A 12,931-nucleotide genomic window follows, 5' to 3' on the forward strand; every position below is an offset into this window, starting at 1 on the left:
AATCAAGTAGATAAGGTTGTTAAGAAGGCATATGGTGTCTTGGCGTTTATTGGTAGGGGGATTGAATTTAGGAGTCGTAGCGTTATGTTGCAACTGTACACAACTCTGGTGCGGCCGCACTTGGAGTACTGTGTGCAGTTCTGGTCCCCACATTACAGGAAGGATGTGGAGGCTTTGGAGAGGGTGCAGAGGAGGTTTACCAGGATGTTGCCTGGTATGGAGGGGAGATCCTATGAGGAGAGGCTGAGGGATTTGGGATTGTTTTCGCTGGAAAGGCGGCGGCTAAGAGGGGATCTTATTGAAACATATAAGATGATTAGAGGTTTAGATAGGGTGGATAGTGATAGCCTTTTTCCTCTGATGGAGAAATCCAGCACGAGGGGGCATGGCTTTAAATTGAGGGGGGGTAGTTATAGAACCGATGTCAGGGGTAGGTTCTTTACCCAGAGGGTGGTGAGGGATTGGAATGCCCTGCCAGCATCAGTAGTAAATGCGCCTAGTTTGGGGGCGTTTAAGAGATCCGTAGATAGGTTCATGGACGAAAAGAAATTGGTTTAGGTTGGAGGGTCACAGTTTTTTTTTTAACTGGTCGGTGCAACATCGTGGGCCGAAGGGCCTGTTCTGCGCTGTAATGTTCTATGTTCTATGTTCTATGTAATGTTCTTTGTTCACTCTGACCCACCCCTTTGGGGATTGGAGGGAGTGCGGTTTGAGGGAAAGGAGAAGGCCATTCAGTCCCTCGAGTCGGATACATCAGGGTTCTTCTGTATCTTCCCTCCATTTCCCCATCTTGGTTCGACCTTCCTTATTCCCCTTTTCCCAACTCCATGCAGCCAATTCCTAATAGCCCATCCGTGTTAGTCGGCGTGACTGGGAGGGAGGCTGGTGAAAGATCTGTGCCATTAGAGGAGTAATCCCATCCCTTTATCCAGGCGGGACTCACACTCCAGTTTCCTGAAGTGACGGGGTGGATGTGCAGAGGATGTTTCTTCTTGTGGGACAATCTAGGACTTGGGGTCCCTGTTTAAAAAGAAGGGGTCGCTCATTTGAGGCAGAGATGAGGAGAAATGTTTTCTCTCAAGGCATTGTGGAACTGTCTTCCTCAAAAGGCAGTGGAAGCAGAGCTATCGAATATTTTTTAAGGGAGAGCTAGATAGATCCTTGATTAACAGGGGGGTGAAAAATGTATCAGGGGTAGGTAGGAATGTGGGGTTGAATCAGTTGTGATCTTATTGAATGGTGGAGCAGGCGCAAGGGACCCACTCCTGCTCCTAATTAATATGTTTGTAAAGGGACTGGTTATAACTCATTAAAAGACCCAGTGCCTTATTCCCCCCCCCCCCCCCATTATTTTTTAGTCATTCATGCGACATGTGCATCGCTGGCTGGGCCAGCATTTATTGCCCATCCCTAGTTGCCCGAGGGCAGTTGAGAGTCAACCACATTGCTGGGGCTCTGGAGTCACATGTAGGCCAGACCGGGGTAAGGACGGCAGATTTCCTTCCCTAAAGGTACATGAGAGAACCAGATGGGTTTTTCCAATAATCGACAATGGTATCATGGTCATCAGTAGATTGTTAATTCCAGATATTTCTTATTGAAGTCAAATTCCACCATCTGCTGTGGCGGGATTCGAACCCTGGAAACCGCAGGAGTTTGTTGCTCGCGCTGGCAATGTAACCTGTCTGGTGCTGGGGAAGAATTCAGGCAGACTATTGGCCAGTGGTGGAGGGGACTGTCAAGTCAACTTGCGGTCAGTCATCAAACCTAACTTATTCTGAGTCTTACAGGCCACAACACACCAGTCGAGTGTATTCAGTTCAATGATTCTGAGCGGATGGTTGTTACAGGCTCACAGTCTGGATCATTAAAAATATGGGATTTGGAACAGGACATGAGCTGAGTTTCTGGATTAATAGACGAGTGATAATACCACTAGACCATCGCCTCCCCTGAAAGGATGCGGTCACTCGCCTCCAACTGGACAGGCAATCTGGGTTTTACCGCCCCGGATTGCAAGGTTGATCCCTCGAGGGCCCCTTTGACCTCTGAACACCGCTAACCATCACTTCCTGTTCTACCCTCTAGAGATGGCCGAGCACCACGACGCGCAGCAGGTGCTGAAGCTGGCGCGAGACCTCGTTTACAAAGTGCAGAAGCTGATCGAAAATAAATGAGGAGGAGGAGGAAGATGACAGCGCCCAGGCAGCACATCAGCCAAGGGTTGTGGGTGAAGCCTTGGACACTACAGCTGTCCAATCCACACCTTATTATTTCTAGTGTTACCTTTGGGCTGGGAGCCGCTGGTTTCGCTACTGTGTGTTTCTGTTGCACTGGGAGGTGTTGAGAAAGAATGGTCGTTCTCTTTTCTCGCAAGATTTAAAAAAACAACCCCCCCTGAGCTTCTCCGCCAATGCTGTGTCTGCGAAGGATCACAGCCGCTGACGCCTTTCCCCATGTATGGTCTCTCTCTGTGTTTTGGTCATGCGGTGTATCAAAGTGTCAAAGCTACCGGCGGGAGGTTGGGGGGGGCACCCATTTGCAAGGGAGGAGTTTGGCTGGTAAGAAGCAATGTCAGGGGAAGATTGGACGTACCGTCTTCACAGACAGTTTAAATGGGAAATACTTGAGAATGAGGGGATTTGGTGAGACAGTCGGGAGATGGGGCTGAGATCTGTCAAAAATGGACTGAGTATGTTGTTTGAATGGCACAGTGGTTAGCACTGCTGCCTCACAGTACTGGGGACCCGGGTTCGATTCCCGGCTCGGGTCGCCGTCTGTGTGGAGTCTGCACATTCTCCACGCGTCTGTGTGGGTTTCTTCCGGGTGCTCCGGTTTCCTCCCACAGTCGAAAGATGTGCGTGTTAGGTGGATTGGCCATGCTAAATTGCCCCTTGGTGTCAGGGGGACTAGCTAGGGTAAATGCATGGGGTTATGAGGATAGGGTCGAGGTGGATTGTGGTTGGTGCAGACTCGATGAGCTGAATGGCCTCCTTTTGCACTAGAGGATTCTATGAATGACCCTTTTCCCCATTCCAATAGTTTGGGTGCAAGTTACCATTCCCCTCTATCTGCCAATTATGTTTTCAGGAATTTTTTTTGGTGGAAGATCCAATTCCTGCCTCCCAGTTTGGTCAGTGAATAAAGATCAGATGTGATAATCAGTAGCCACCCAGAAGCCTCACAATGAAGATCCCAGTTCCCAGGTGCCTCTCCCACCCCTGCCATGCACTGTTAGCTACTGCCCCCCTCGCCCCAGTCCAGCTTCCTACAGCATCCTAGATTCTCGCTTTTACCATCTGCCCCATATCTTTTGAGGTGAAGATGCCGGCGTTGGACTGGGGTGGGCTCAGTAAGAAGTCTCACAACACCAGGTTAAAGTCCAACAGGTTTATTTGGAATCACGAGCTTTCAGACCGCTGCTTCCTTGACTCACCTGATGAAGGAGCAGCGCTCCGAAAGCTTGTGATTCCAAATAAACCTTTTGGACTTTAACCTGGTGTTGCGAGACGCCTTACTCTATTCTTTTGAGCTTTGCAGCAGTCCAGTTCTGTGGACATCTTGCTCAATCCCACTTGCTTCTCTCCCAGGTTCCAGTGGATCTGTATTAGACTTCTGACGGAGGCTGTGCAGGGGAAGCACTGTCGCCTCTTGGTTCGATGGTTGTTTATTCCAGTCCAGTGATGCGAGTTGACGCTCCAGTGCGGTACAGAGTGCTGCGCTGTTGGAGGTACCGTCATTCAGATGAGATGTTTCGATGAAGCTCTGAGCCCGTGCATTATTTTGAGATAAGAGCAGGCGCCTTCTCCCATATTTACCCCTGAGTCCACATGACTAAAGCAGGTCAGGTATCTTATTGCTGTTTGTGGCACCTTGCTAATTTGACTGCTGCATTTCCTACATTACAACAGTAAAAACACACTTCAGAAGCACGTCAATGCAATGTCCCGGGGCGGTGAAAGAAACATCAAGAATAGAATGTTTCTACACAGAAAGTCGGCGAACAGGCGCCGGAGTGTGGCGATTAGGGGATTTTCACAGTAACTTCATCACAGTGTTAATTTGACACTAATAAAGAAATAAACTTTAAAGAAACTAGAAGCAGGAATAGGCCATTCGGCCCCTCAAGCCTGTTCCTCCATTCATTTTGATCATGGCTGATCATCAAATTCAATACCCTGATCCCGCCTTCCTTCCTTGATTCCTTTAGCCCCAAGGGCTATATCTAATTTCTTCTTGAAATCAGACAACGTTTTGACCTCAACTACTTTCTGTGGTAGTGAATTCCACACATTCACCACCCTCTGGGTGAAGAAATTTCTCCTCACCTCAGTCCTAAAAGGTTTATCCCTTATCTGCAAACTGTGACTGGGAAGGTGCTATACAAATGCGAGAGACTACTTTGCTTGCAGCCTCTATTCAAGGACATTTAACATTGCATTGTTCATAGAATGGATACATTTCCTCTATCAATGACTGGTTTCGATCGGTACATTCAGTGATTGGTTTTGTTGCATTTATGTATTTATGTTCCCATCTAGGGCTAATCTTATTATCAGACCTTATTGTTCTGGGTCTGCCCTTATCTTAAAGTGCCTCAAGCTCTGACTAGCTTCATGCATCATTGCAGTTACTGCATGTTTTAACTTTAAGTAACTTGTCTGTGCTAAAAGCCAGTGCCTGTTTAATGTCCCTTCCCAGGTAACCATTTTGTGTGTCAGGTAACCATTTCTTTAATTTCCCCACAACAGCACTATACCCAATCACAACTAGAAGATACCAGTTTAAACTCAACTCTGACAAAAAGTATTCCAATATAAAGCACTTCTTCTTCATAGAATCTTGATGTGGAGTTGCTGCCGTTGGACTGGGGTGGGCACAGTAAGAAGTCTCACAACACCAGGTTAAATTGGAATCACAAGCTTTCGGAGCACTGCTCCGTCATCAGGTGAGGTGGGTCACCTGATGAAGGAGCAGTGCTCCGAAAGCTCGTGATTCCAAATAAACCTGTTGGACTTTAACCTGATGTTGTGAGGCTTCTTACTGTGCTCATAGAATCTTGGCTTTGATTAGTTTTGGATTGATATTACTGCGGCCCTGAAGGAAATAGTCCCTGTAGACATTGCTTTGACTTTTCCACGTTTCTGTGACATTAACTTCCTCATACGCAGAGAGACCGGGAAACAGTTAATATTTCTGTGAAAGACCCACCGTCTGTGCAAAGTTAGTCACAAGAATCAATGGCTGGAACCAAGATGTAACGTCAATCTCTCGGTCAAATGATCCACTTCTTGGAAATGGAGGCCAGTCTGTACGTGATCGCTGTGATTCCCTGTTAATTCTGCTGCTTACGAAGCAGGGCTTAGCCAGGTTATCCTGTGACTAGCTGGGCCAGAGGAGGTCAGGGATTGATCCCAGGACTGTGCTTATACGTTTATCCATCCAGTGTGGTCATACAAGAAGAGATGATGAAACCTGCCTCCCATGCATTCAGCTATGTCACCACATCTGTCCACCAACCCACCCCCACCCGAAACCCCTGCCACCATCTCCTGGGAGAGGCAAAACAAAATCTCTGGGAAATTCCGTAATTCCCTCATGTGATGGAGCAAAATCTAGGGCATCCATGGTCTCAGCTAACTAGCGACATGTCCCCTCTTAACTAGCTGTGTAAGTTTCCCTTTTAAGGAGCTGTACTGTCTCCAACCTCAACCCTGTCTTGACAGTGTGAACCAGGCACTCTGGATTTTCCAAAGCAAAATGCAGCAGATGCTGGAAATCTGAATTAAAAGTCGAGAATCCCGGGAATGCTCAGCAGGTCCGCAGCATCAGCGGAGATGTAAACAATTAACTTGACGGGTTGATGACATTTTGTTATTTTTGTGATTTTCCTGGTGCTTCTCTCTGCCCCAGTCTTGTCATTCTGAGGAATCTCATCTCTTCTTGGTGTCGAAATTCCTTGAAAACTGAGAGTTCAGGTTCCCGACAGCAGGGCGTGTACGTTCTGCAGACAGTGAGTACGAGCACAAGCCTCTGGCGTGTCAAACCCCTTCCTCTCTTCATCAGTTTCTCGCTGTTGCAAGCCAGAGAACAAGTCAAAGTCCGCCTCTCCTTTAGCACAATACATAAAATGGAGAAAGACGGACGGGAACCACCCGAATTAAAGTAACTTCGAATGGCACCTCTGGCACAGATTGAACGGGGTAGTGGCATTTTTCTGAAAAATGTGCTTGGGAATTGTCCACTCCTCTCGCAGCTCGGGATTTGCATTCCTAAGATTACCAGGAAGGAACTCCCTAATTCGCGAGAGATAAAACCCTTGATCTCCTCCTTGGCGGGGTTTGAAGGAACTACAACTTGTAACAACAAGGGAAACAAAGCAGCACCACCCTCGCGCACAGACACAGCCAGATGTGTGGCCGGGGCCAGATAGAAGTGGTGACCTCCTCTCGCCCAAGTGCCCGTGTATCTGATTTGCCATATCCAGCCCGGTTGTAAATTTTGAACGTGTCTCTGTGTCACTGCCTGGTGTAAAATGTTGTTCTGTAAATTGAGATTATTTGCTTTTAAATGTTGTAAACACTATATTGTAAATGTTTAAACAGAAAAGGTATCTATGCGGATGAATATATATATATATAAAATATATATATATATTGTAGAAGTGCATTCTCTGAAAAGACAGAAAGAAGCCACTGAGTGCTTTATAATGTGGGCCACAATTATGTTCTGTGTGCCAAGTTCCCATCCTCGCTATTGTGTTCTGATGTTGGTTTATATTTAAATGGGTCATCTCACGTCAGCAATGGGCTCCACATTCTCCTTATTTTTTAAGAGAAGTCCCTATAACTCGCTCACCTTTCTGTCACAGAGGATGGTGCAATCCTGTAATGTTAGTCAATCTACAAAGGGATATAACTTCCTTTGCTAGGGGGGGATATCTGATCCAAGTGATTTGCCTTTGTGCCTGCCCTCCACCCTGGCACTAAAACGAAGGGTCATCCAGACTCAAAACATTGGCTCTATTCTCCCTCCACAGATGCCGTCAGACCTGCTGAGATTTTCCAGCGTTTCACTGTTTTTGTTTCAGATCCCGGCACCCGCAATAATTTGCTTTTTAATTAACAACTTCCCGACCATCTCGCGCACCGTTCCACGGTGAGCCAGGATCACTATTCACAGCTCCCTTTGATTTAACTTTGTGGCTGTAATTTTACCACCTTATCCGCCACGGGAATCGGAGCGGGCGAGGGGTGGACCTTGGGCGGGATTTTATGATTTCGGGACGAGCGAAGCCGTAAAATCCCGCCCTGCAAGTCGAATCACAGGTGCTCTGGTGAGCGTCGATCTTGCAGTTATTTGGAAAGTGAATTAAGTTTTGAGAGATGTAGGATCTCAACAGGAGCCCATGGCTGATGTCAGGAGGAATCGAAGGCAAAACGACAAGGAGTTGATTTTGAAGAGTTCTGTGATCTCCTGTGCCTGTTTTCCAAACCCGCTCCATTCTTACCGCAGATTAGCCCATCATTTAGCTAGACCGTTTCAAGTATAGTGTTAACATCGAAAAAAACTGCCAAATAATTCATGAGTGTAACGCCATCGGTTCTTAAAGAAAGCAAGAAGGAATCTTTAGGGAACGTCTATGAAATTATAGAATAATATATAAGGTTGGTCAGTTTCAAAGCAAAAGGCAAAATAAATGATTTGCCTCTTTTTGTAAGCAAGACAGGGATTCCTTTGTCGGTTTGATCCTTTGCAGTGTCTGCACTGTGCTGTGGTTTGCTAACACTGCTCCATACTTCAGTATTTGCAGTTCTGATACTTGTAAAGACTTAGACTGCATTTCACTGCTCAGTGAGTGTAACTTGTATTGAGTGTACTGTAATTTGACAACAAGCGCTTTCTTCTACACAGCTTTTACACTCAGTGGGACACCCAGGCTTTTTTGCTTCTAGACTAGTATGTGATTGCCGTTATGGTCCCTGGACTTCCAACCACGCATAGGTCCAAAACTTGAAATTCGTTCCTGTTCCAAAACCACCCTCGGACGTTCTTTAAATCTGTCCCAGTACACACTCACATTTCTCCCTCTTCCTTCTGCTGTGGTCCCAAGATTCCATTGTGCAAGTTGGACGTTTTTCACCAAAAGAGAATTTGCTGGAAAATCTCAGCAGGTCTGGCAGCATCTGTAAGAAGAGAAAAGAGCTGACGTTTCGAGTCCAGACGACCCTTTGTCAAAGCTTTGACAAAGGGTCATCTGGACTTGAAACATCAGCTCTTATCTCTCCTTACAGATGCTGCCAGACCTGCTGAGATTTTCCAGCATTTTCTCTTTTGGTTTCAGATTCCAGCATCCGTAGTCATTTGCTTTTATTTCGATGTTTTTCAATTGTTTAGTAGCTTTTGCCTCCTTCCAATGTTACTTACCCTCTGTTTATTTTCTCACTATTTCCTCTCCTTATCTGTGCACTGTGTGCAACAGAGAGAGTGAGGAAAGGACCAAGCTGGACTCTTGAAACATCTCCCCAAGGATGACCACCAATGCCAGTTGAGAACGATGTTAAATTCCCTTCTCCTTGGCTGAAACACAGTTGGATCATCATAGCTCACTCCCTGAGAAAGTAGAGTCAACAACATAAATATTTTTAAAAGTAATTTCAAATGTTACCCTTTCCCTTCCTGTGATGTACTTTTTCCACCTCTCTCTTCCCACTGAATTCTCTTCTACCTGTCTCTCTCTTTTGTCACAGTCAGTGTTCCTGGGAAATTTCTAATTTCTCCCTAAGCTCAATAACCCATGCTTTCCCCTCCCTGCATTTCACCATCTAATATTATTATTCCCCAGGACCTCAAAATCCTAAAGCATCTTCCCTCTATCAGTGATCATCTTCTAACCCACTGCAGACGTTTAACACCCATGCCTGGCACCATCTAATCACCACTGCCTGACTTCCCTGGTCCTCTCCCTCTTAGTTCCTTTTCTATCTTAATATTCTGTGCCTTTTTCCTTGACCTTTCACTTACGGCACATGGGGATATATAATGGCCAGACGAACCCTTTCAGGTTCCTACAGCCAGTTCAATGTCTGGGAAATATCTGTCATACACCTCCATCAAATTCTTTATTCTCCAGACACTCCAGGGCAGCACGGTAGCACAGTGGTTAGCACTGCTGCCTCACAGCTCCAAGGACCTGGGTTCGATTCCCGACTTGGGTCGCTGTCTGTGTGGAGTTTGCACATTCTCCCGTGTCTGCATGGATTTCCTCCGGGTGCTCCGGTTTCCTCTCACAGTCCAAAGATTTGAAGGTTAGGTTGATTAGCCATGCTAAATTGCCCCTTAGGGCCCCTCGATATGTAGGTTAAAGGGATTAGCAGGGTACATGTGTGGGGTCGTGAGAATAGGGCCTGGGGTGGGATTGTTGTCAGTGTAGACTCGATGGGCCGAATGGCCTCCTTCTGCACTGTAGAGTTTCTATGATAATTCTATGAACTGAACACTTAACCATCTCTCTACTGACCCTATTCCCTTCATTGGCAGTCTATACTATGCACTTAAAATAAAAACAAAATGTTGGATAAACTCAGCAGGTCTGGCAACATCTGGAGAGAGAGTGAGAGACAGTTATTTACACTTGAGATGTTTACTCTGTCTCTCTCCACAGATGCTGCCAGACCTGCTGAGATTTTCCAGCATTTTCTGTTTTTATTTCAGATTTCCAGCATCTGCAGTATTTTGCTTTTATGCCATACCACTCGCTGCATAAAGTGGTTAAATCTAAACAACCTCTTCACCCTCTCCCTTCCAAAAGGCAAACTTTCTTGCTGTAAGATCAGTAACGGTGTTGAACACATTGTCCATAGTCTTTAGAATCTTGAATGTTTCAATAGGATCACCCATGGGGCTTCTTTCTGACGGTTATGTATGACCAGCTTTTACAGCCTCTCTTCAGAACTTGGGTGCCACCTCATGGCCACTATCAGATTAATTGCAGTTTGCCACATCTTGTTTTTCCAAGCACCATATACCAGGCTAGGGTAGGACCAGCACACTGGACAAGCGCAATCACATCCCGAGACTTGGGGGGTAGGGGGAGGGACTTTACGGCTTCGCTCGTCCCGAAACTGTAAAATCCTGCCACTGGTCAACAGACCTTTCTGTTGTCTGCCCCTCGCCCGCTCTGATTCCCATGGCGGGCGGGGCGGTAAAATCCCGGCCTTCATTCTGTGGCTATATGACCAAGGTCTTGTTTGGTGCCTTTACAGATGGCACACTGTGACCTAATGGCCTCAGCTATCTAAACGCATATAACCCCACATCCCTATCCAACACCATATTAAATTAGCTTGTGTTGACACTGTGTCCCAATCTCACTTATGTTTAATCTTTTCAAAAAAACACACACACACATTGATTTTGGAAGAAAAATGTCTTTGTGGATTTATTGGGGTTGGGCTGTGCCAATTTGTAGAGTTTCCTAAAGCAGTGAAATGCAGTCTTTGAGCATCTGTGCCATCCTGTGGCGTACATCTCCTGAAATTGTGTCTCTCCATCTTGAGCCTCTTGCTGAAGCACTGTATCAACATGTGGTAACTTTATAATGTAGTAAAATATATATTTTATCATTGAATTTCTTTTCTAAGAATTGGCAGTCAAAAAGGAAAAATGAAATAATTTAAGAATTATATATATATATATACAAATTCTATCGTGAGTGTATTTTAAATATGAGATATATCTATAAATAAATATAATATAAATGTTCCAAATATTTCGGGGTGTGTGTGTGCGTTTCATTCAGGAGTGGGAGCATATTTGGGTTGACTATCTGACGGGTTTTGGTGGGTTCATACAATCCCTACAGTGCAGAAAGAAGCCAATCGGCCCATCAAGTCTTCAATGACTCTCCAACAGAGCATCCCACCCAGGCACTATCCCTGTAACCCCACACATATACCCGAGTAATCTACACCTCTTGGGACAGACACTGAAGGACAATTTAACATGAGCAATCCACCTAACCCACACATCTATGGAGTGGGAGGAAATCAGAGCACCTGGAGGAAGCTCACGCAGACACGGGGAGAACGTGCAAACTCCACACAGTCACCCAAGGCCGGAATTGAACCTGGGTTCCTGGCACTGTGAGGCAGCAGTGCTAACCACTGTGCCACCATGTTGAGTTCTTTGAGCCCTGCATACACAAAAAAGAATTGTGTACTAAATACTAAACAGTTAGAAGTCCCTTCTTTGTTGAACATTTGCCAGACCACATTAACCTTTCTCTATTCTTTGATGAGCTCAATTCCAAATTTGGATCAAAGTTGGAGGATATTTTTCTAGTAAAATTCTGACAACATCATACCATGGCCACATAAAAATCACCAAAGACCTGCGAGGTCTTAATGACAGGGTATACAGCACAGGAACAGGCCATTCAGCCCAGCCAGTCGATGTCATCCAGTTGAGCCTCTCCCCAGCTTTCCTCAATAAAAACCTATTATCTGAACACCCTATTCCCATCTCTCTCATATTCTTGTGTACCTCCTATGACAACTCCAGGAGCCGGCTGTAAAGCAACAGTGCTTTATTGCACAAAATAAAATGAAGCACAAGCCATAGGCCTGTGGTGAACACAACAGGTCCCAACCAGGACAATGCAATAATGGACCCACTCAGGGGCCTGCTTTATACAGGGCTCAGTATACAAGCCCCACCTGGTTAGCTAATTACCAATCCCCAGGGAGCTCGTATTCAATGGGAGGTCAATCAGTGATTGCCCATGCAGGTTCTGGGGGTTATCACACCTCCCCATTAAATGCACCAATTGGACTCATGACAAGTACTATCTTTGGTAGCGAGTTCCGCATCCTCACCACTCTCTGGTTAAAGAAGTTGCTTCTGAATCTCCCATTCGATTTCTTGGCGACTATCTTATATTGGCGGCCTAATTGTGTGTGAAAGATTCACCCCAGAAAGACATGTGGGTTAGGTTGATTGACCATGCTAAATTGCCCCTTCGAGTCAGGGGGATTACGGGTTAAGGCCTGGGTTGGATTGTTGTCGGTGCAGGCTCGATGGACCAAATGGCCCCCTTCTGCATTGTAGGGATTCTATGATTCGGGATGCATTTTTATTCACATGCTTTTGGTGTTATATATTTTCCTTTTGCTGGCCCAATGATTGTCCAACACTTCTGGTTAAAGAATCTTTTTTTAAATGGATTAGTGATTGTGGAGCTCCATTAAATACTCTGCAATATTAATAAAAAGTTTATTTATTAGTGTCACAAGTAGGCTTACCTTAACACTGCAATGAAGTTACTATGAAAATCCCCTAATTGCCACACTCCGGCGCCTGTTCGGGTACACTGAGGGGGAATTTAGCACGGCCAATGCACCTAACCAGCACGTCTTTCGGACTGTGGGAGGAAACCGGAGCATCCGGAGGAACCCACGCAGACACGGGGAGAACGTGCAGACTCCCACAGACAGTGACCCAAGCCAGGAATCAAACCCAGCTCCCTGGCGTTGTGAGGCAGCAGTGCTAACCACTGCACCACCGTGAGTGCCGTGTTTAAACATACTATTTTATTTTAATAAAGCTTTTAGGTATGTGGTATTTAGTTACCGGTCTCAGATATACAGATTTCTCCCCATATTGTTTGTGTTATGGAGAGAGATGAAAGAATTCTTAATCAATAGTTCATTGCAGCATAAATGTCAATTCAATGAAAATATTTGATAGGCAAATAGACACAGTGGTTAGCACTGCTGCCTCAGTGGCTAGCGCTGCTGCCTCACAGTGCCAGGGACCCGGGTTTGATTCCCAGCCCGGGTCACTGTCTCTGTGGAGTTTGCACTTTCTCCCCGTGTCTGCGTGGGTTTCCTCCGGGTGCTTTGGTTTCCTCCCAGAATCTGAAAAATGTGCT

The 12,931-nt window shown here is 45.9% G+C and overlaps 1 protein-coding gene across 1 annotated transcript in view; it reads left to right on the plus strand.

Annotated features, from left to right (window-relative positions):
• Positions 1-2,177, plus strand: part of sgsm1a (small G protein signaling modulator 1a) — a 130,284-nt gene extending 128,107 nt beyond the window's left edge. The window contains exon 24 of the mRNA XM_078226108.1: positions 2,089-2,177. Coding sequence (XP_078082234.1) covers positions 2,089-2,177 — 89 coding nt within the window. The remainder of the gene's footprint in view (positions 1-2,088) is intronic.
• The last annotated feature ends 10,754 nt before the right edge of the window (positions 2,178-12,931 follow it).

This window comes from Mustelus asterias, chromosome 13 (genome assembly GCF_964213995.1).
Source record: "Mustelus asterias chromosome 13, sMusAst1.hap1.1, whole genome shotgun sequence".
Taxonomy (NCBI): domain Eukaryota; kingdom Metazoa; phylum Chordata; class Chondrichthyes; order Carcharhiniformes; family Triakidae; genus Mustelus; species Mustelus asterias.